We start from the raw sequence: 23,033 nt of genomic DNA, 5'->3' as shown, positions 1-23,033 counted from the left end.
ATCCCTGGAGGGGTTGGACAGATGTGGAGATGAGGTTCTCAGGGACATGGGGCAGTGCCAGGGCTGGGGGAACAGTTGGACTCGATGATCTCGAGAGTATCTTCCAACAGAAATGATTTGATGATTCTATCCCCATGTGCAAAGGCAGCCCAAATGATGGAGAAAAGCGGGAAAACCCCAAAACTGCAAAACTGAGGAGTGTAACGGTATCCAAGGGAAGGATAGGGGGCACCACACCTGCTCAGGAGCTCCCCCCACCCACAGGGCAGCACCCAGACGGGCACCCACCCACTGGACCCTCACAGAATCGGGCACCGCAGGGTTTCCAGGTCTCCTGGGGCCACAGCGAGACCCACCTGGAAGTGGCCGCTCTGGCGGATGCAGGGGCAGGAGAAGGTGACCATGGCGACCAGCAGCCCCTGCAGCACCAGCCCCGTCTGTGCCGCCGTGTCCCCCAGCCCCCCCGTGCCAGAATGGGGGTACAACAGGTACTCGGTGAGGACATCACGCCCGTCCTGCTGTGCCAGCCTGCCTGGGGACACCGCACTGGGAACAGGGCACCCACAGCACCCACGCAGAGCTCTGCTACACTCACCAAACTGCTGCAAATCATTTAACTAAGAAGCACCCAAGTGCTTGGCTTGGACGTTTTTGCAAAATTTTTTTTTGACATTTTGCAAAATGCAACATCCCTCCTCTCCAAAGCCTGTTCAGGGGATCAGCATCATTGCAAGGGAGGTGTTTTGTGCAAGCCGGTGGTGCAAACAGACATGGTCCCCCCATGTGCTGCTCATGTCCCCGAGCTGGGGGTGCAGACCCCACTCAGGTGCTGCGTGGGGCCAGCAAGAGCCCTTTGCTGCCTGTCTGGGAAGCCACTAGAGGGGGATCACAGCCAGCGCACAGACCGTGCGATACCGCACGCCTCCTCCGACTGCCTGCACCTTGCCTGGGACCTCTCAGCCCCCCTTGGTCATGTGTATCCCCTCTCCAGGCGTTGCACCCCCCTCCCTGGGACCTGTGCACCCCCCAGGACACGTGCATCCCCTCCTTGGAGGACAGGCATCTCCTCCTTGGGACATCTGCACCCCTCTGGGACATGAGCATCCCCTCTCTGGGACATCTGCATCCCTGTGGGACACGAGCATTCCCCTGGAACATGAGCACCCCCTCTCGGGCCTCAGTCCAGACCCCTGCAGCTTTTCCTCAGCACAGCGCAGGTGCTGCCCCCGGCACCCAGGGGCATTTCCCACTTTAGCAGCAGTACTGGAAAGGACCCACCGCAGGGTTAAAGGGGGTGTTTCCCGAGATCCCCCCATTGCAACCCAAGGGCCCCACCGCCCCAGGGCTGGTACTCACTGAAGTTGGCGACGTGGGCGCCCGTGTGAGTGGTTGCCAGTGCCAGCACCACGTACCCCACCAGCTGGTGGAATGCAATGTGCTGGTCCAGCGGCAAAACCTCAGCAACTGGGGTGGTTCGCAGCCAGGTCAGGCACCTCCGCAGCATCAGCACCTCCGGGAGAAGGGCAGTTGGAGATGTTGGGGGGGCAATTTGAGATGCTGGGGGACAATCGGAGATGTTGGGGGGCTCAGCCAGGGGCTTGTCCCCTGGGGCTCCACAGCCAGCTCCGCCCAATACAGGGTGTCAGCCTGGAGAGCACCCAGGGACAGAAACCAAGGACCCATCTGCAGGGTGCCATGAATTCTCTTGTCCCAGGGAGCTCAGAGCCTCCCTAACCCAGGATTTATATATCGTTATTTAGAAGACGCAGCCTAGTCCCACAACTGCAGAAGTTCACAGGCTCCACCACTGCCCTCCACAGAGCCCCCAGCACAGGGAGAAGGTTGTGGTGTAAATATGACTGTAAATAGTGCCAGTAACCATCACCCTGCACCCACCTCGAGCTCAGCACCCTCCAGGAACCCCACTCACTGCAAGGAAGGCACAGTTGAAGTTCAGGCACTGCCCGCAGCCCCGGGCCACCACCAGCCACCCACCAAGGCCGGCGTGATGGAGGGCGGCCAGGGCGAAGAGCAGAAGGTTGAGGCCAATGTAGCCCCCCAGGAAGGCGACTGTGCTGCGGTGGTTGTGCCAGTACAGCCAGGTCAGGTACTGTGGGCGGCCACTCTTCTGTGCAGGCAGCTGGGGCTGCAGCCAAGTCGCTGCGCTGGGAGCAAAGGCACCAGGGATGGGGAGCTGGGGCAGTTCTGCACCCAGGCGGGCACCCAGCTGAGCCCTGCACCCAGCCCAGCAGCATCCCTGCACCCAGCCCAGCAGCATCCCTGCACCCAGCTCTGTGTCTGAGCCCTGCACCCAGCCCAGCAGCATCCCTGCACCCAGCCCAGCAGCATCCCTGCACCCAGCTCTGTGTCTGAGCCCTGCACCCAGCCCAGCAGCATCCCTGCACCCAGCTCTGTGTCTGAGCCCTGCACCCAGCCCAGCAGCATCCCTGCACCTAGTCCAGCAGCATCCCTGCACCCAGTCCAGCAGCATCCCTGCACCCAGCTCTGTGTCTGAGCCCTGCACCCAGCCCAGCAGCATCCCTGCACCCAGCTCTGTGTCTGAGCTCTGCACCCAGCCCAGCAGCATCCCTGCACCCAGCTCTGTGTCTGAGCCCTGCACCCAGCCCAGCAGCATCCCTGCACCCAGCTCTGTGTCTGAGCTCTGCACCCAACCCAGCAGCATCCCTGCAGCTAGCCCAGCAGCATCCCTGCACCAGCCCAACTCCTATCCCTGCACTCAGCCCAACTCCTATCCCTGCACCACCCTTTCACCCACCGCAACTCCATCCCTGCACCCATCTCAGCACCTCTACCTGCATCCCAACCCAGTACCCCGTTTGGCAACAGAGGGTGCCTGGGTTGCTCCCAGTGCTGGTCAAGCACCTCGGGATCTGGGCACCCCATGAGAGCACAAATCCCATTTTTTTTACTCTGTGCAGGATGAAAAAGGTGCTCACAGGGTACCCACGGCCCCGGGTGCTGCTGGAGGGACCCGCCACAGCAGGTACCTGATGCTCAGGTTCTCCATGACTCCTGGGAAAGCCTCCAGCTCCTGCTGGAGCTCCTCGAAGGTGATGGAGCCGCTGTGGTCCTTGTCGGCGGCCTCGAAGAGGGCACGGGTGAGGTCTGCCAGGCGCGGCTCTGGCAGGGCCAGTGCGCTCTCCCGCAGGCACCAGCGCAGCACCAGCCGCAGCTCCTCGGGATCAATGGAGCCACTGCCTGCGTGGGGACCAGGCTCAGGGCAGGGACCTCATAGTGCCCTGGAACCCCGCGAGTTTACTGTCATCTTGCACCCTTAATGCAAAAACCACTTCCTTTTAATTCAGAAATCACCTCCCTTCCTCCCATGCAGGCTCCTCAGGAGGAAACTGTGCCCAGCCAGAGCAAGTCTGTGCCACTTCTCATAAACCATCTGGTTTTAAATAAAAAGGTGACCTAATCGGCAGTTTACCTGCAGCAGCCGTGTTGTCCCTCGTCTGGCAGAGTTTGGCACTAGCAAACTGCTGCCAACCCACTTATCTTATTGAGGCTTGGACCAGATGAGCTTTGAAAGTCCCCTCCAACCCAAACTGTTCTATGATTTTATGATCCAGCAACCAAGTAGGAGAGCAAACCAGAGAGGTGAGAGGCTTGGCTTGCAGTTCTTTGGCCAGCATTTAATACCCAAGCAGGTAAGAGCAGGAAAAGCAGCTCATGAGCTGGGTGAAGATGTCCCTGTTCATGGCAGGCGTGGCACTAGGGGAGCTGGGAAGGTCCCTTCAACCCAAATCATTCTATGATTCTATGCTTTTGTTATTTCCAGCTTTCCTAGGTGATATAGGAAGAGACCATGCTGGGATTCACAGATGTCAACAGGATGGAGAGCTGATGTGTGAGCGGAGCAGAGGCTGCTCCTCTCCATGGCCGAGGGTGAAAGCCAGTTGTGGGAAATCCTGATGTGCGGCCAGTTTAATTGCTGTCTTTCAGATGGATTTTTGGTGGTTTCACCACAGGACGAAGGCAGCAGTGTTATGCCAGAGAGACTCTTACATTTAGTGAAGATCCAGCAGCAAAGACCAACCTACCCCATTACCCAGCTGTGCTCAACCTCATAGGTGACACCAGGACTGAAGGCCAATGCCCACACTGGGATGCTCAGAGCAGAACTGTGCTGCCCCGAAAATCACAACTTTATTCAAAAAAAACACAAATTAATCTAATTTTCACCGTCTTACCATCCACGTCGTACACTTGGAAAAGGAATCGCAGCTTGTCCATCTCGTTCCCGTGGACGAGCAGACTCAGGGCTTTCAGCAGCTCCTCCAGACTGATGGTCCCACTCCCGTCTGCATCGAACAGCGCAAAGAACCTCTCGGCGAAGAAGGACTGCAGGAGGAGGACAAACGCTCTCATGTGGCAGTGGGATGTTCTCCACCGGCCAAATCTTGATGCTACAACCAAAGCTGCCACCACTGGCGATGGGAATCACCTGGCCCTGGGAGGGAGGGAGTGCTGGGGACAGACATGGACGTGGGGATGGATGGGGTGGCAGGTGGCTTGAAGAGAATATTCAAGCGTGTTCAAAGACAGACTGTGGATATCCAGTCGATTTTGCACTGCAGAAAGTTAATCCATGTTTTCCACTCTTGTTTGCTGCAGAGTGCTATGAGGTTTCTCTTTCACAACATCAAATAATTCTACTTTTTAAGCTTAATTTTCTCTAGGAGACCATAGCTCGGTATCAGGCAGCCAGTGCTGCCCCAAGGAAGGGACCCCGTACCAGCACTCACCTCCTTCACTTGCAGAGCAGCTTTGAACTCTTCCAAGTTGATCTCTTTGTCCTTCCCCGCGATGTTCCCAAACTGCTTCGTCACCCACCGCAGCCACTCGGCATCCTTGGCCGCGCTCATGGTGCAGGAACCTGCAAGAGGGCACAGCATGGAATGGGCAGCAGCCCCTAGAACCCCCCCTGTAGCCTTCAAAATCCACTTTTTTACTGTTCCTGACACGATTTTACCACCTGCAGCCTCATGCTGTAGAGCAAAGGGGCAGCTGCTCTCTGCCCACAGGACAGAGCATTCCTGACCATCCCTCACCATTGAGCCTGGACTGTGTCCTGCAGCAGCTGCTCTGGGATGAATCAGAGTAATTTGGGTTGGAAAAGCCCCTCAAGACCATCTAGTCCAACTGTTCCCCACCCCTGGCACCGCCCCATGTCCCTGAGAACCTCATCTCCGTCTGTTCAACCCCTCCAGGGACGGTGACTCCACCACTGCCCTGGGCAGCCTGTTCCAATGCCCGACAGCCCTTTGGGGAAGAAATTGTTCCCCAGATCCAACCTCAACCTCCCCTGGAGCAACTTGAGGCCGTTTCCTCTGGTCCTGGCGCTTGTTCCTGGGGAGCAGAGCCCGACCCCCCCTGGCTCCAAGCTGCTTTCAGGCAGTTCAGAGATCAAAAGGTCTCCCCTCAGCTCCTGTTCTCCAGCTGAACCCCCCAGGTCCCTCAGCCGCTCCCATCACACTTGTGCTCCAGCCCCTCACCAGCTCTGTTCCCTTCTCTCAACTCGCTCCAGCACCTCAAGGCCTTTCTTGGCATGTGACGGGCCCAAAACTGACCCCCAGATTCGAGGTTTGGCCTCCCCAGTGCCCAGCATAGGGGGACGATGAGGCTGTTGGAGCCACTCCCTGCCTGCACCCCATGTGAGACTCTAGGTTGTGTTTGTGGACCCAAATTACCAAGCACCAGCACACAAGTTGATATTAATAAGAGTGAATGCATTTGCCAGGCTGCTCTGCAGCCTCTGCAGTTCGTCTGTCGGGTTAACCAGGTGCATCAGGTGCTTTAATCACCCATCGCACACCCCAACGTGTTTTAGTGTTCCCTCGGAGAGGCTGAGCTGCTTGTTATACCCCCACCTTAATCCCAGGAGTTCTTCAGCTTTTCTGAGTTCTGTTTTACGGACTGAACTGTTCCCAAACCCTTTCAGCTCCCAGCGACAGGAGGTGCCGCTCCACTGTCGAGAGGGGTGGCAGCAGCAAGATGCTCTGGGGTTTCCTTTGCAAACAAAAATGGAGCAGGAAGGTGGGAAACTTTGAACCCTGGAGGCACTTGGGTGTCTCTCCCCTTCCCTCTCCTCTGCTGCTGCTTCTTGGCCGCATCCCTTCAGTCCCTGCATCCCCATCACTTTGGCATTTGCATCCCCTTCCCTTCGGTCCCTGCATCCCCGTCCCCCTTCCCATCTCCACATCTCTGAATTTCCCACGATTCTGTCAGCAGCTTTGCCAACAGAACCCAAAATTACCACCAGCTCTCATTATCTTGGGAAATGAAGAGAAAAATCAATGAGCCTTTTTACAAGGGAACCAGCCTGTGCTGTGTTTCCCCGACTCCCTTTGCTTTACCTGCTCAAACAGCTCCTGTGGGACGTAAACCGGGGGTCTCAGCAGAGGGACACAGTGTTCCCAGGGAGAACGGGCAGGATAGAGCAAATCTGGGCAAAACAGCTGCAAACAAGGCTCGAACTTCTGCTCGCACACGGGGAGGTCGATCCTGAGCCCCGTCCTGCTTCACACCAGGTTTAATTTATCATCTTCTCCTGTTTTACCATCAAACCCAGCTTTGCCACCAAGTCTGTCGCTGCAGCCCGGTTATGCCATTGCTACATAACATTTAAAATGTCGCTAATTGCAGCTGCTGGATGTTATTCTTTAAATTTCTTTCATTTTATATTTATCGCGCTGTTAAGCAGCGTAACCTTGGGAAGCTCTCGCTGCCAAACCCAAAGGCCTCGTGTTCACCCGGCGCTTCCATCTCTATTTACCGTCCGCCAGGAACACATGGGGAAGTGTCTTTTCCATACTGCCACCTTTATTCCTCGCTGAACAAACCCGACTTGTGCGGCACTAAGCTGCGACTAAATTGGGGAGGAGGTTGCCATGGGGATGTCAGAACCAGAAACCAGGTAGTAAAACATTTCTGTTTTACTCCGGCTGGTGTCACAGCTGCTCCAGGCACACAACAAGCAGGGAGATGGTTTGTACACTAAGCGGCAGAATTTCGCTTCCTCGCCAGAGCCCGAGGGACCTTTTCCCTCCAGAGTCGGTATCACGATGGAAAAATATCGGGAAATTCAAAATTCACCAGGCAAAAAAGCGTAAAATATAAATCATCTTCAAGCGTGTGCTGGATCCTACAGACACAAGTCCCTTTATCCTCGTATTTCACCTATACAACCACACTGTAAATATCTAAAATAAAAGAGAGCTCAAATTTGCTAATATGACTCAATAAGTTGTGGTCAGGCTGCTACAAAGAGAACATGATAAATTATAAAAAGACATCAGACATTGCGCAGGGTGGGATGTGGATTATTTACTCCCATTGGAGCTGGGGGAGGTACCAGCACAAGTCGGTTTTATTGCAGTTCTTGTCTTAAATTCCTCATATAGGTTTAGGAAAATAAGCAGGGGGAGTCAAGCTCTCAAAAAGCCCCTTGTTTTCTCTGCCAGCAGAGATTCCCCTCTCGGAGACAACCGCAAAGCCAGAGTTTCTGCCTGGCACAGGAATGTGTTATATAAAGGTGATCCAAGCCATGCAAGTTAAAGGCAAGGACCAGTCCTACAAAAGCCTAGAGTGGAGCCCAGTGCAGTCTGTTTCCCTTTAAATTGCTAATTATAGCTACTTTCTAGAAACTAATTAAACATCTGCAGAACTTTATAGGATGGTGTCTCAACTGGCTGTCACTCCAGGACCAAAATCAAATGTACCAACACACTTAATGTTCTGAGAATGGACAAAACACCCGGGGATGAGCAGATAAAACCTGGGCAGGCAGGAGCGAGGCTCAAACCCGCTTAATGAAGAGGCTGTAATTAGTGCAGACGAGGAATGTCCCTGTGATGCTGCTGAGCAAGAATTTAGGTGAGAAGTGAGTCAGTCACTTGATCGAAGGCAGCATCCCACGGATGAAGCAATGTCCCCACAACACAAATTTTAATGCCCCAAACCAGGAGTTTGCTAAAAAGGGCCCAACTTTTGGTATTTATCAGAAATCTCCATTTCCAAACAAGCCCAGTTTTTACAGGATCCGCCTCGTGATTTCAGGGTGTTTGGTAATTCTGGGAATACTCTGAAGTTCTTCAGCCTAATCCCAGGGGCATGTTTGATTATAGTATTAAAAACTGCACTTTGGCAGCACCTTTTGAAAGGAAAATGGAGAAAATCTATCAGTGTATTCGCTCAATGCTGAGTTCCAGGTAAAGACAGACGAAAAAGAAATACGCATAGACATGGGAAAAATAAAATATTTACAAATTTAGAATTAGATTTGACAAACTAATATCTTTTAAATGGAGAGTAACTTTTAGATATATTAAGTCCTATCAAAAAATTTCTGAGGAAACAAAATCTAAATAATTGCTCACCAGGACAATTTAGTGTTTGTTTCATGGTAAAAATACGCACAAATCATCACAATTGAAGTGCTGTGCTATATTGCTTTTCTCAGAACTAAGTTAAACGTACTTTATCCCTTTATGATCCCACAAACCATAGTCTATAATGTAAATCTACATACTCAAACTAAGCACAATTCACGTAAAATTACAACTGGGCAATATGTATCAATCTAAAGAACCTTCCTCAAAATATTTTATTTCCTTTAAAAAAAAACAAAACCAACCAAGCTGATCTTGTATTTACCAACTCTCAGAGTATTTGCTCTACTGCACAAATTTATGCATATATTAACAAATTATGCAATTATTACCTACAAACATTTAAGTCTGCTCAGATTTATACAAATGTTTCTGCAAAGCAGAAAAGTTAATGATGTTTAAATTATATGAAGAGTGGCAAAAAATGACAATGCTTTGAAGAACACACTACTACAATGTTAATACTTACACTCACCTGAAGTCAATTGTTTGATAACTCTTTTATTCTCGTTTTTTGAAGCTCTTCAGTTCGCTGTGGATTCCAATCTAGATGATTTAGCCTTTAATGACGGTACCAGAGCCACGTCCCCTTTTAAAGATTTACACCGAGTCAGCCCTGGTAAAGCTTTTCATGTCAAATTAAAAAAAAAAAAAAGGATTAAATGGAGCCAATTAAGGAGCATCTGGTTGCGACATTTCCATCATTCCCTGGTTATTTCTGAAGGACTTGGAAAGTGGCTTATGGGTCCTCGTCTAAACGCTCTGCAAACCAGCAGCGAGCACATGGCTCCTCGGATGCATGAAATCTATTCACCACAGAGGCTGTTTCCATTTCTGCATCCAAACCCTGCGAACTCACAAGGGACTCTTTCCCCGGGTCCTGCAGAAATTCTTACAAACCATTTATTCCCCTCGACGGGCGCGAGTCCAAGCACGTTATGGCCACAAACCTCTGCCACGAGTTGCGCTCCCGCATAATAGAGGCGGTGTGTTTGCTATAAAATACCTCTCCTCACCAAAACACACGTATATATCAGCCTATATGGGTACAAGCAGGAGAAAATAAGGTGCCTGTTCTGAAGAACGTGACTCTCCAAAAATCCTGCACTTCAAATAAACCCTGTGGTTCAGAGTATTCACTGTTTGTTATTTTCCTGCCTCAGAGCTGCAGCGACCCACTGAAGGGACAGGAATTATTAACTTCCAACAAGAAACATCAATAATAATAATAAATCATAAATGAAAAATCAAAGTTGTCAACAATTTAAATAAACCACATACTGAAAATTCATTTGTTTCTCATTAAGAATTTACGCAGCTACTCCACACAATCAAAAAGCCCATTTGTTTCTGTACAGTTCTAAGCGGAAAAGCAGAAAAATTCATTGTGATTGCTCCTCCCAGAGCAGACAAATGAGATTCCCAATTCCTTATCCTGGCTCTTCCCAAACTTTCCCTCATCAGGTCAGTTCTGACCCCACTGACTTCAGTTTCCATCCCCCTGACCAAGCTTCTCCATATTTATGAAACTCTGTCCCACAACAGTCAGGACCAAAACTCTGTTGCTTCCTGGGATGTTTTTTGCTCTCTCCACATTGTATTTTTATTTACTTTACCACTTCTATTTGCATCCATTAAAGGTCAATGGTTTAAAGCTTTTAATTTTCATCATGCAGAAGAAAAACATGTTTTTGAGAAAACATTTTTAACTAATATGCCCAATTTATGAAATAATGACTAAAATGGAAATTTAGAAACATATTTTTAAATTAAATATAAAATAAAATTGTTTTCTTTATCTGGTATTAAAATACCAAGAATGTGCACATTGTACTTCTCTGAATACAAGTCTTGTATCATGGTATGAACCCATTTTTGATGGAAAAAGCACTGAAGTACATCATGGGTACTGAACTAAGAGATTCAGGTGAATATATTGAGTTTAAAAACATCTTTATGTTTAAAAAAAATTAAAAAAACTCCTCCCATTTTCAGCTTTTAAACCATGCAGAAGGCTACGCTTCAAGAAAGAACAATATTTGACAGAAGCCTTCTAAGAATTTAACCAGAACCAAAAGAAAAGCCAAATAAACAGTAAGAAAACAGCAGCAGTCTAGAGCTCCAAAAATCTGGCAACAAGCAGCAGAAAAATGTAAATATCGCATGGTGCTATTTTTAAGTAGGAACATATTTTCAAAGGATGAAATTTAAGTTGGAATATGTCCACACACACAAAAAAGGAGAAATTATGAGACCAAATTTATTATTGTGCCATTAGCATAGAACATCAAGTGCATTGTAAAAATGTGAGTGACTGGAGTCGTCATCTCTTACCTGCACATGTGAAACAGTAAAATCTGGAAAAATAACCACTGAGCAGTACTCTGTATTTTCCAACTTACCATTGCCACATAACACATGTAAGTAAAAGCAGTTAGGAATGATAAATGTTAATTACTGGGATAAATAGTTATATCTGGTTTGGATGGCTAACAAAACTGAAAATCGATCATTTAAACCTCAAAGAAAGACAACAACAATATTCCAAATATTAGTATTTAACTATTTTTATAGTCTTTTCACCATTCTTAAAAGCTGGAATATTTTTCTCAACATAACTGTCACCATATATATTTAATTGATGACAAAATCATCAAGTAGGTTAATCCAAGTTCTTATTTTCCTGATGTCAGTTTCTCTCCCAGACTGAGTGGCCAGAGGGATGGAGAGGGAGATGCAGTTTGTTTAACACTCTCTCTATAACGTGTCCATCATACCCAAGGTGACTTTGTCTACAGCTCGATGTTCCACCTTCTTAGGCTTGTGCAATGTTTTCATCATTTTGCTGGTAGATTCTGGGTTGATATTTAACACTCTTTTTCGGAAAACCATTCTTCCAAGATTTCACTAAATCCATTTACTAACTGTTCAAGAGTCTTATTTTAATTTTTTGCAGCAGCAGTCTGAAATACTAAGACCAGCTCTTTTGGTGCTGTTGCCAGCTGAGTAGACTCATAAACACATAAAATACAGAAATATCTGGGTTGGAGTGTCAAAACTGATGGTGGTGAAGATGGAGGAGGTTTTCTTGTCATCGTGACATTTTCTAGGTTTTTTTTTTTTCTTTTTATCATGTTTCCTGTAGACTTTTAACCAAAGAGCATCAATAGTAGCATGAAGAGCATGGTCACAGCGAAACATGGAGCTGCTGTGTCCTGCGTGGACACGTTTTGCATTACATCCTGCAGAACGTCCATGAGGCTCTTCAAGGTTTCCCCTTTAGTTACTTCTGTCCTAGAGGGAGTTGAGATGCTGCAAAAGAGTATTAAATGGTTTTTAAGTTGTGCATTCATGCAGATATCAGAGATACATTTGCCATGCTCACCATGCAGTCCCATCGCAAATACACAACCTTCAGTACAAATGCACTTTTGCTAGAATATTATCATCTTCATCTTTACAGGAAACCCATTAGTTTTGCCATACTAGATGGTGGCCCTGCTTTCTTGAACAGATTAATAACACAGTGGATCCTCCAGTTCACTCTGTCTCTGCAGTGAAATGTAGCTTTTTCCACCCCACTCTTGAAAGCTGAAGTTTTTATGCCCTAATGAGCATGGGGAATGTCCACAGGACACCTTCCCTAAGAGTTTTTTGGTTTGAAGAAGGTCCTTAATGCTTAACGCGCAACTGAACTGCAGATCTTTCCTGTGCAAAAGTTCTTACCATGGACTGTAGCACCAACCGTGGCTGCAGCCGAAATCCCCGGAGATGAGAATGGATGAGGTGCCATCATCTGTCAAACACAACAACTTCAGTCACATCAGGACTTCCCACTCAAAGTGATAATATCCATCCCCGTATCATCGCTCTGAATTTTTTAGGTTCAAATTAAGACAAGCTACTGTAAAAAACTGGGGTGGAAGGAGACAACTTTAATCAAAACATGCCAAGAGAGGCCTGGAAACTCAAAGCTACTATTTTTAGTAAAGAAGCAAACAAACCAGGCCAAGAAGAAAAACCCCAGTATATTCATAAATATATTCTTGATAATACTCACAACTCATAATTTTGCCTCTCTTCTAGATGCACTACATGGGGGAGAAGATAGGTTTTCAAGTTTAAAAATGTCAAAATCCAACTTGCAAATGAACGCTTTCAACTGAACAATTTAATTTAGACTTTGCTTTCCTGCCTTTTTTATTGGAAAAAGATTACAGGAGGTAGATCCTAAATATCTACCTGGTCTGTGTGCTGAAATGCAAGAAATATATGTACAAACTTCAACAGGTTCAAAAATTTGAATACGAATTAATGTCCATTCAGGCCTAAAAGCTTCATATAAGGTCAGTGGACATACATGTATATAGTCTATTATCTTATCATTAGACTTAGTATTTTTTAATAGTACGGCACAACTAAGAAAGCTCAACTTTTGAAGATTAATGTAAAACTACAAGAACTACCGTGCACTCTTTAAAATTACTTTAAAATTTACTTGCATCCCAGAAGCAGCAAAGTTTCTCTAGCCAGAGTGATTCTGAAATACTGAACCAAGTCGGTCATCACTAACAATTAAAATAAAATGTCATAAAATTCACAGCATGTCACAAACTTCTGAAAAAACATGGAAACCACATTGTTCCATTTGAAAAACATGAAATGAGAAAAGAATGTTATGGTTATTGTTCCTACATCACCATTAAAATTCCAGCATTGGAATAGTGTGACACAGCACTGCCACTTGGTAAAATTAATCCTCTTTGTTAGGAATAAGTGTCTTCATGAAAGGTTCCACCTTGCGGATTTTAAAATTAAATTCATGCAAGTCTTTCCATACTGGGAACATATTAGGATTCCTTTTTGTCTCTCTTGAAACTGTTCCCATAAAAAGCTTCCTAATAGTCTGAAGAGCAGAAGAATTCGGCTTATTGTATACACGGTAGTACCAAAACAGCGGTTCATCAATAAGAAATAAACACATCCATGTTCCAAAATCCCCTCGCTAAAATTATCTTTAGATGTTTCATGTGCCTGAAATTATGCTGCAATGCTAAAAAGAAAAAAAACAGAATTTTTTAGAAACATAATCAGTCACTCAGCACAAACACAAACAACGTGATCTCAATTTGATACACAGGCTTGAATTTGCTGTTCTCTGGACTTTATAATCTTCTGCTCTGAATAGAAGTTGCCATGTCATAAGCTGTTCTGAGAGAGCAGAGCTGCACAGCTTTATTGTACAAGAACAGAAGAGAGTGGTGCTTTTTATAGCCATGAGTCCTCTGAAACTTGTATGGATTGTTTTTGGAAACACGGGTTCCCTTCCAAAGATGGAATTTGATTCAGAGGATCAGAACCTCTAAAAAGAAGAGAAAATGAATTATTTCCCCATGTAACATCTTAATAATGATATTATATTGAAGCATCTTATCTCGTGGTTCAATGCAGTCTAACCACTCCCAATTGTAGATAATATGACATCTCCTTTCCCTACATGATCCCCCAGGTACATATTTCAAAGTGCTCACAAAAGCTCAGAGGTTTATTTTGGTGGGATTGACTTCCACCACCCATGATCAGTTCATCCTAATTCCAGAGCGAGTCAGAAATAAAGCTGGTCGCAATTTGCCTGTGTGACACCGCACAAGTACAGAAAAATCTGAGTGGTCCCTCCTGAGCCATACAAAAAAGCAGCTTTGGGAAAAATACATGAAAGGCAATATAAAAATGAGATTTGATCTCTCCTGCTCGATAAAGGACGTCTGCAAGTTTCCACCTCAGCTATTAAATTATTTGCATGGCAGAAGAGGACTGGACCGCGTTTGTCCAGCTGCTTCGACAATGTGATGGGTACAATGGCCACAGCACTATCCAGGTAATTTAAAAACTGCACCTCAGCAAGGCTCTAAAATTAAAGAGACACACAAAGGGAAAAATGTCAAAGGCAATATTGAACCTTGAAGCTTAACAGCAAGGCTGTCTTACAGTAACTGCTCAACATAAAATACTTTAAATTATTTCCTAATTCTATGTTTTTCTGAGAGACAGATAACGTAAAATAATAAGAATGTCACAGCTGAAATCTTCATGGTTAATCAGGAAGCAATATCTAGGAAACAGAGCTGCAAACAAAACTAACTGCTATAAAATCAAATTAAAATGTTACGCAAACATTTATTTGCTAAAAAGGGTGTGTAATTTTTTTGCTGAAAGAATGCAAATAAACTTCTGGCTGTCCCATGTCTTTCGTGAGGCTTTGCAATACCTCAACATGTACATAATAAATAAGACTCTGTAACTTTTTCAGCTAAAGCTGTATTTAAAGAACAGCATCCACAGAAGAAATCACATTTGGAGCAAGGCTGAAACCACAAAAGAAAATAAATGTGACCTTTGATGATAGAGCGCTTTCCTCACATGATCAGTTCTGTAACAAGTGAGATTTCATGCAGCGCTTCCAATAGCATGAATTGTTCTAATTTCATAATTTAGATGAACAATCTTAATGACTAAAACTTAACCTGAGAACAGGGAAAAAATAATTACAGCTTCACTCCTATTCAAGCAATGGGAGAACTTGAAAAATCTAAAGGATCCCAAAGAGTTTAACAGTGAAGGAAATATACCGGTTAATCCATTTTGTCCGTGGGATTACAAGAAAAAAAACACCCCCAAAGCCACACCGTAACCCAGCAGATGGAAAACCTCTCTGGTTCCTACACTGCGATTTGTCATCCCTGGAGGACAGATATAAATTGGAAAGAGAGGAAGAGGATCAAGACTGTCAAGAAAATATTGATTTGTGCTCAGCTGTCTTCTCTAACGTTTCCCCCTAAGCTCCGCAGAGCAGCAAAAGTCGCAAGAGCAAAGGGCCGTGGGCTGTGCTGGACACCACGGGCTCACCACAAACACCCTCCACCCCCCAAAACGGCGGCTGCCAGCCCATAAAGATGCTGACGGACTGAACACCGTCAGCTGGGGACTCCAAGGTACAGCTATCATACGGCCTGTAAAGAAAACAAGGTATTTCTCCTCCTCTAGATCAACAGAAAACATTTATAAATGCTACCATTGAGTAAAGTGCCAACTGAACAGAAATATTATAACTTGAGTGGCATGTTTAGGTGCCTTCTGCTCTTTCCAAATGTTCCTTATCTCTTACACAGCTACAGCTGTCCAACTTCTCTATGATTCTGTGAATTTCTACCCCACTGGCAACAGTATATGGAAACAAGGAGAGGTTTCAGGTAATAGATGCCCTTGAACAGGTTTATCTTGCATTGCAGTATGAACAGTGTTTTAACAGCCTACTCAGGTACAAGCTAGTGGAGACAACATACAAGTTTTATTACTATACAGGAGGCAAAGCCTAGTATTGTTTTTATTTCTGTACCATTTCCTATAATGGCTACACATTTAAAATATATGTTCTGTAAAAAAGCACACAGAAGACTCTGTGAAAAAGCCATAGATTTACTCTCTGGTTCATTGAATCTCTGAGTAAAAATGTAAAGTTTTTTGGCCTTCTCTAACAAGCCATTGCTCAGCAAACAATCAAAGAGAGAAAGGTGATTTATGCAGCACAACTAATACAAATGAGGGCTTCCCGCAGGCACTCGTACAATTAAGCACCAGACAGGGTCCCCTGTACAAACAGAAATATAAAATCTCTTCTGTGCCTGCTCCTTTCAAAGGTTAATAAGTGATGTGAGCTCAAAGTGGAATAAATTCATGAGCTTTCCCCAGGCTGGTAACTGCGGTCACAGACACGTTCCGCCTCCTCGACAGCACGAAGAGGACTCTGGATCTATTTACTGTTTCCATTAACAATAATGCACTACTACTAAGCAAACACCTGTGGTTTGGGGCATAACCAAATGCATGCTTTAAGTGAATCAAATGACAAGCTTTGAAATGAGAGAAGAATTTGAAGAAACAAGTAGAAATTGTAATGAAGAAAATGAAATTTTAAAGCACCATCACTCACAGGAGATGATGCCTATGGGGAGGAGACGGGCCAGTCACTCATCACTTTGCGCTCAGCTTCGCTTGGTGGCAGAAAAGCTCAACTATTCGCTCCAGATTGTGCTCTGAGTGCTACAGAAGAGCTATTTCGGCTCCCCACTTCCCTAAATACGTGAACATGATGTTCCTCTGGGCCCCTCGTGATGCAATGGAGTAACAACCCTTAACCTATAACTGACAGGACATAAATAAACTTTTATAAGCACACAGAATCTACATGGCTTCTAGGCACTTACAAGCACCTTTTAAAAAGGAGTTTTAGGAAATATCAAAAAGAGTATATCTAACATCACTAGCATGACAGTTCCTTTAAAATTTATTTTGGTATTCAGCATTTTAATTTCAGGAGTAATTGTGTATAGAATCATAGAATCATTTTCTATGATTCTGTACACAATTTCTGTCCAAACATATGTGGCTAAGCAGGTCAGCACCTCCATTATGGATAATTCTAAAGCTTCCTATCTGTTTTTACATGCTTTTCACCACTAATAAGGCACAGCACAAGCCAGGATGGGGAAGTAAACAGGCATATGAACTCAGGACCGGCTACTTGATAAATCAGTGACCACGGCCCCTTTGCTTGGGTCCTGCATTACCCTCCAGAAAACATCAGACCTGTGGGGTATGGGTAAAAAAAAGGGGAAAAAAACCCAACCCAGTACCCCCTGCCCCACACACGGGGATGGGAAACAGATTGAGGACTCACCTCCCAGATCTCCAAAAAGAAGCAAAAACCAAACAGTGGAACTGGGCATACAGGATTGAGGAGGAAGACTCCTTGTCCAAGGGACCCATGGCAATGTTAGTTGGTTACACTGTGATTTACTTCTCTCTCGATTGTAAGTATGTTAAAAGAATCAAATGATATTCGCCATCACTAGCTACTGCTTTTAAAGTGATTGTTCTAGTTAACATTTCCTTTAGGAAATAAGAGGGTGAATTAGAGGTGGCTGCAACCTCTATCAAATTGAGAATGATTTAGTGCAGCATTAATCCAGCCCTTAGCCCTTATCCACAGGCTAAGGAAAAGCCTGAAAGAATTTTCGACTGAAAAGGAGTAGTAAGAAGAGTCTGGGACTGCTTGTTCCTACCACTGCTAGCAATATTCCCCTAGTTAAACAAGATAATGCATCTGAAATGGTTAAATAAGATAATGGTACTGAATGGTTACATAAGATAAAGCATCTGAAATATGAGGAATAAATTCCTTGTCACTTAAACACGTGCCAGAGAAAAAGGTGTTAAAATTAAGCTTTCTACTTGACAGTACCTGCAAATTTGGTCCAGAGGAGCGAGCACATCACAGGAACGGCTGTTCATGGGCAGCGATGGCTGCAGCATGGCCCTGCCGCAGAGAACGCCAGGCTGGCCTTGCCTAAGGAAAAATAGATGGTGAGTATTTATATTTAAAGAACAGTGGGAATAAAATGTGGGAGACGTTAGCAGCAACTGACAAGGAAAAAGAAAAAAAGGCAGTCTGTGGGTACTGGAAAAGATGTAACCGGCACTGAAACCTGGCTGTGCCAGAGCAGGGACTAAACACTCGGCTTCTCCCACCGCGAAGCTATTTCTGGGCTTGGAGAGAAATCCTCTAGAGGGAGTCAGAAAATTGTTTAAAGGATTTTTTTTCTCCCTTTCAGTCTGATACTATCAAAAAGCCAAGGGACCATGAGCCATTCCACAATGAAAAATAGTAATTAAAGAACTTCACTTCATTAAATGAAGAATATTTAGAGCATAGTGGAGGCAAAAGGCTCGTAGAGCAAACAGAAACATTTACACACAGAGAGGAGGAGGCACTGGTGCAGCAAACTGCCAAGCGCAGGGGAATTTGCCTCTCCGGGGAACTTCAGAGACAGGCGTTTTCACCTGGCAAAGAGATTTTTGGCAATAAAATCCAAGCCAGAAGTGCCAGAGCCCGGCGAGGGTGCGGAGGCACGGGTCGGCTGGCCAAGGTCGCAGCTGGCGCATCAACCATCACATACAGAGGTAAATATTTAATTAGATGGCAGTATGGCCAACACAGCATCACTGCTTGTTTATACAAGTATTTTACATAATTTTAAATGTAAAGTGAATTTAGCTGTTGTAAATCACTAGGGGAAATGCAGTCTTGTTTTTTTTTCCAAAAAAAGTTATGAACAATTTCATTAGAACCAGAATTTATTATCCACAGTTTGAGAGGACACTTTTAACCTATTTCAAGATTTATGGCAGTGATTTCAATAACATGTTGTAGCTGTTTATGTACGTGAGTAGTCTCACAAAAATCAATGGAAATGAATGTGTGAAAATGGGATTTCTGTTCCAGGAAAACACTAGATTTTTTTTGTTTTGTTTTTGGAAAAAAAAAAAAAAAAGTCTGAACTGGGATAAAAAGTTGATATTGCAAAACTAACAAAATAGAAAACACATGGGAAAAGGAAAGTTTTCTTTCAGAGTTTCAAAACAAGTTTACTAGAACATTTCTTTCACTTTGATGTTTGTATTTCAAACAGAGGAGAAAAGACTGGGCTAGCCAGCAGCGGCCCCAGTGTCAGCGGGTGGCCCTGTACTGGGAGCAGGGGACACAACTGTCACATCCCCCCAAGCACCCGCGCAGTAAATCCTGCACATCGGCACCGCACCCAGAGGGAAAGAAATGCTTCAGAGTCAGCTGGGACCAAACAGCAATTCCGGCACCTGGCTGGAACTGCTGAAAAGAGAACCACCTCAAAATACAGAAAATAATTACAGCTGAAGTCTGAAAGTCAAGCAAGACCATTTACACTATCAAATGTAAAATGAGATGGGAAAGGCAAACCAAAATACACTTTCAGTTTTTGAAGATTTTACATTTTCCCCCTCCAAACATTACTGAAACAAACACATTAATTTTAAAAAACAGATGCTTTGATAGGAAGTTCTGTCCAAATGTTTGTGCCCATGCCAGTTTAGTCCCTAAAGTGAATCACTGAGAATTTGATCCTGGGAGGCTCCTCTCCCAGCAAAGCAGTTGGAGTGGAGATGACATCTGCTCCAGACAAGACTGGACTTTTTACTGCATTCCTCTTAAAATAAAATTTCTTTTTGTGGAGAGAGCTGGCAGCTCAGGCTCTGGCCTGCCTTTCTGTTCTGTTCAAATACAGAAATGTAGGCTCACCCCTGGAAGATGCATCTCTGAGATGGATTGGGGCTGACACAGCTGTCGGTGGCAGCAGCAGACAAGTAGAGTAGTTTTCCCAAAGGCTGGAGATGGCAGCGCTTGCACAGGGCTTGCAGAGCTGGGAAACAGAAGGAAAAGGCTAATTTTGATATTTAATTCTGGGAACGTCACACCAGGGGCTGCAGATTGTCACATTACTTCAGCATGCAGAGAGAAGCAAGCAGAGGGATGGGGCTCTTGCAGCAGGACCTCCCCGTCAGCATCCGGAGAAACTCATTCTGACTTTTTTTTGACTACGGTACATTTGAAATAATTCATGGATTGCTGCTAAGCACGCTGCTTCCTTGAAATCTACGGTTCCCTATTCCCCTCAAACAAATAGCCCCAAAACAACCAACCAATAAAAAAACCACCAAAAAACCAAACCCCTCAAACAAACAAAAACACCCCCCGAAAAAAATAAAAGAGAAAAAAAATATACACCCACTTTTTACTAAAGTATCTTGTTCCAAGTCCCCGGTGTCCTCTTGTTTAAGAAAAAGGATATTATGATGCATCAGCATCCCTGGAGGGGTTGAACAGACACAGAGATGAGGTTCTCAGGGACATGGGTCAGTGCCAGGGCTGGGGGAACGGTTGGATTCAGTGCTCTTGAGGGTCTCTTCCAACTGAAATGATGCTGAGATTCTAGGAGCTTACAAAGCACATCCCACCTCTGTAATACTGTATAATTAGCAAAAGGAAAGGTTTGTCTGTGCACAGATTTTGTACCAATACGACTACACTTGTTTGGAAACAAATACAGTTAATTCATAAAACGTGCTAGTATCAGTATAATTATATTAGTATAAACTTACTGATATAGTTCATGAAATCACTTAACTACTATGCTTAAATGCATGCATAATTGTGCTTAAACCAGCTCTAAATTTGACAAGCATATGCCTGACATTTTTAAAGTGCTAGTAAAGAGTATGTTCAAATGAACCCCTCGGAGATCACAAATCTAAATTAGGAATATGAGATAACAGGAACACAGAGATGGCAATAAGTTCCAGAAAAATACATTCAGCCGAACAATTTGCTTATACTCAGAAATTTCTTATAGCTGTGCTTGCCATTTGGTGTTACAAAGTGTCCTGTGCTGATAAACAGAAGAATTTTTAGGAAACAACAGGTATTTAGAAGCACTTGGGATTTTACCGGGACCCCAAGGGCTGTTCCCCCCGTCAGACCCTCCACTGGTTTGTTCTTCCTGACCATCAAAATTCATTTTCTTGTTTTTGCTCCCAGCTACTTGACTATGCTGGTAACTGCTACTAACAAAGCTGCTGATGTCTCCAAATTCCTGGCTAATCTACACTAAAGGAACAATGGCACAAAATGGCACAAAATGAGAGCCTGCTTTGGCCAAAGCAGAGCGCAAAAGTGGAAGAATGGCATAAAAGTTCCATAAAGTGTGACAGAAGAGAGGACAGAGAAAACGTCAGTTACCTGTCATTGCTGACAAAGCCAAGGTTTTCCTGAATAACACGTTGGAGTCAGACTGTTAAAAAAAAAAAATAAAAAGGAAGTGTCATCTCCACACAAGAAACCACTTGTGTTTTGGGTTTATTGTTGTGTGTGTGTTTGTTTGTTAAATTTACTGTGAGGGTGGTCAGACACTGTAGCACGCTGCTGAGAGAGAAGGTCTAAGTCTCCAAACCTGCCATGACACAATTCTGGACAACCTGCAGCAGCTGACCCTGCTTCGGTTGGACTAGTTGATCTGAGGAGGTCCTTTCCAAATTAAATGATTCTGCAATGAGTCCCATTGCGGAGTTTTGTGGAATTCGGAAATTCCACTGGGGAAAAAAAAAAAAAAGGAGAAACAATCTCAAAGCATTATCAAGTTCCTGTGCGTTACTCAGACAAAAATAAACCAGGGGGGACAAACACCTCCTGGTCAGCAGCGCTGGCTCCATTAGAAAAGCCCTAGTGATTTATCTGTCAATACTGAATTGGCTGGATCTGGCCTTGCTGATGGAGAGGCGGCAGGAGTGAATGCATGTAAATATTGTGGAGCCACAAAGCAAGGTCTGTGACAGACAAAAAAATCGTTCTAGACATCCTCAGCTTCTCTTATTGCAGACCTACAGCACTCCCCCAGCAGGGTCAGCTGGCTGACTCCCAAACTGGCATTTGTTTCTCCATTAAAAAACAAAAACAAAATAAAACAGAAAAAAAGCAGCATGTTCTTCCCCATCAGCCCCTTTCTCAGTGTCACCAGGTCCTGATCTACTGCCCATCTTTACACATGGCTGGAGCAGCTGGCCTGAACTCGCCAGCGTGAGGAACGTGGTGCAGATGCACATCTCTCCAGTTGTGCCAGGGGAGGTTGAGGTTGGATCTGGGGAACAATTTCTTCCCCAAAGGGCTGTTGGGCATTGGAACAGGCTGCCCAGGGCAGTGGTGGAGTCACCATCCCTGGAGGGGTTGAACAGACACAGAAATGAGGTTCTCGGGGACATGGTACAGTGCCAGGTGTGGGGAACAGTTGGACTCCATGATCTTAAAGGTCTTTTCCAACCAAAATGATTTCATTATTTTCTTCCTCTTTGCTGAGGCCCACCTCTGCTTCGGGGTGGGGTAATGTCAAGAAAAGTTACAGTATAAAACAAGAAGCACCACAGGGCTTGCTCAGTTTGAGATGAAGCCCCAAGTTTCAATTATCCCGATACAACTCATCCAACACCAACACGTTTTGCCAGAACACGTGGGACCTCTCCACCACAGCCACAACTCCCTGCTTCTCAACGTCACTGGGCTCTTTGGCTACAGCATTACTTAAAACAGCTTAATCATCACGTACCTGTATACCACAGGCTCTCTGAACAATGACTGAAATGCAAAATGCTTAATGCAAATACTGAGACCAGTTTCAGTTGTGGATGCACTCGAGGAACTCCTCAATAGGTTGGTGGATTTTTTTTTTTTTAAACATGGTACCTTCAGGAATGAGGATCTTAAATACTGGGAAGTCTTTGGACAATGCAAACAGCCTATAAACCAGGCACGCGCAGGTACAGGGAAAGTCAGTCTGCTCAAAAATATTCCAAATTGATTCATTTGGGGGAAATAAAGGTTGTTCGTTTGCTTGCTGGGTTGGGTTGGTTTGAAGTTTCTTTACATACCCTAAAACCAAAAGGGGAAGTGTAACTAGCTACATTTTGTTTAAAAATAAAAATAATTTTTAAAAAAATCCTGCCTGCTGAGATCTTCCATTGGATGCTGAAGTTTCCTCTCCCATGGGGGACACGTAGTCAGAATCTGAGAGATGGCAGCAAAATCTGCTCTGTAAAGGAAATTGCTTTACTACAGGTGTTTTAAAATTATCTGGTTTCTATTTATGTTCATTAACTCAGATACCTGGGGAGAAGTAATGTTGGCTGAGACTTCAAATC

The 23,033-nt window shown here is 45.0% G+C and overlaps 1 protein-coding gene across 13 annotated transcripts in view; it reads right to left on the bottom strand.

Annotated features, from left to right (window-relative positions):
* NOX5 (NADPH oxidase 5) overlaps positions 1 to 23,033 on the bottom strand; it is a 46,406-nt gene that overhangs the window by 9,003 nt on the left and 14,370 nt on the right. For 4 of the 13 annotated variants that reach the window (XR_010475448.1, XR_010475439.1, XR_010475443.1 and 1 more), the window contains exons 4-9: positions 21,085 to 21,136; positions 20,078 to 20,155; positions 19,588 to 19,708; positions 17,716 to 17,820; positions 12,141 to 12,210; positions 10,657 to 11,726 (exon numbers count right to left, since the gene is read on the bottom strand). Coding sequence is in view for 1 of the 13 variants with exons in the window: in XM_065076803.1 (XP_064932875.1) it covers positions 357 to 532; positions 1,357 to 1,510; positions 1,931 to 2,165; positions 3,009 to 3,219; positions 4,215 to 4,365; positions 4,770 to 5,078 (1,236 nt within the window). In the remaining 12 variants the exon portion in view is untranslated. Of the gene's footprint in view, positions 1 to 356; positions 533 to 1,356; positions 1,511 to 1,930; positions 2,166 to 3,008; positions 3,220 to 4,214; positions 4,366 to 4,769; positions 11,727 to 12,140; positions 12,211 to 17,715; positions 17,821 to 19,587; positions 19,709 to 20,077; positions 20,314 to 21,084; positions 21,137 to 22,837; positions 22,925 to 23,033 lie in introns of those variants that run through there. The other 9 variants (XR_010475445.1, XR_010475447.1, XM_065076803.1 and 6 more) reach the window with 8 other exon arrangements.

Source organism: Columba livia, chromosome 11 (assembly GCF_036013475.1).
Source record: "Columba livia isolate bColLiv1 breed racing homer chromosome 11, bColLiv1.pat.W.v2, whole genome shotgun sequence".
Lineage (NCBI taxonomy): Eukaryota > Metazoa > Chordata > Aves > Columbiformes > Columbidae > Columba > Columba livia.
Note: the sequence above shows the minus strand (reverse complement) of the source record. Positions and strands in the feature narration are given on the sequence as shown.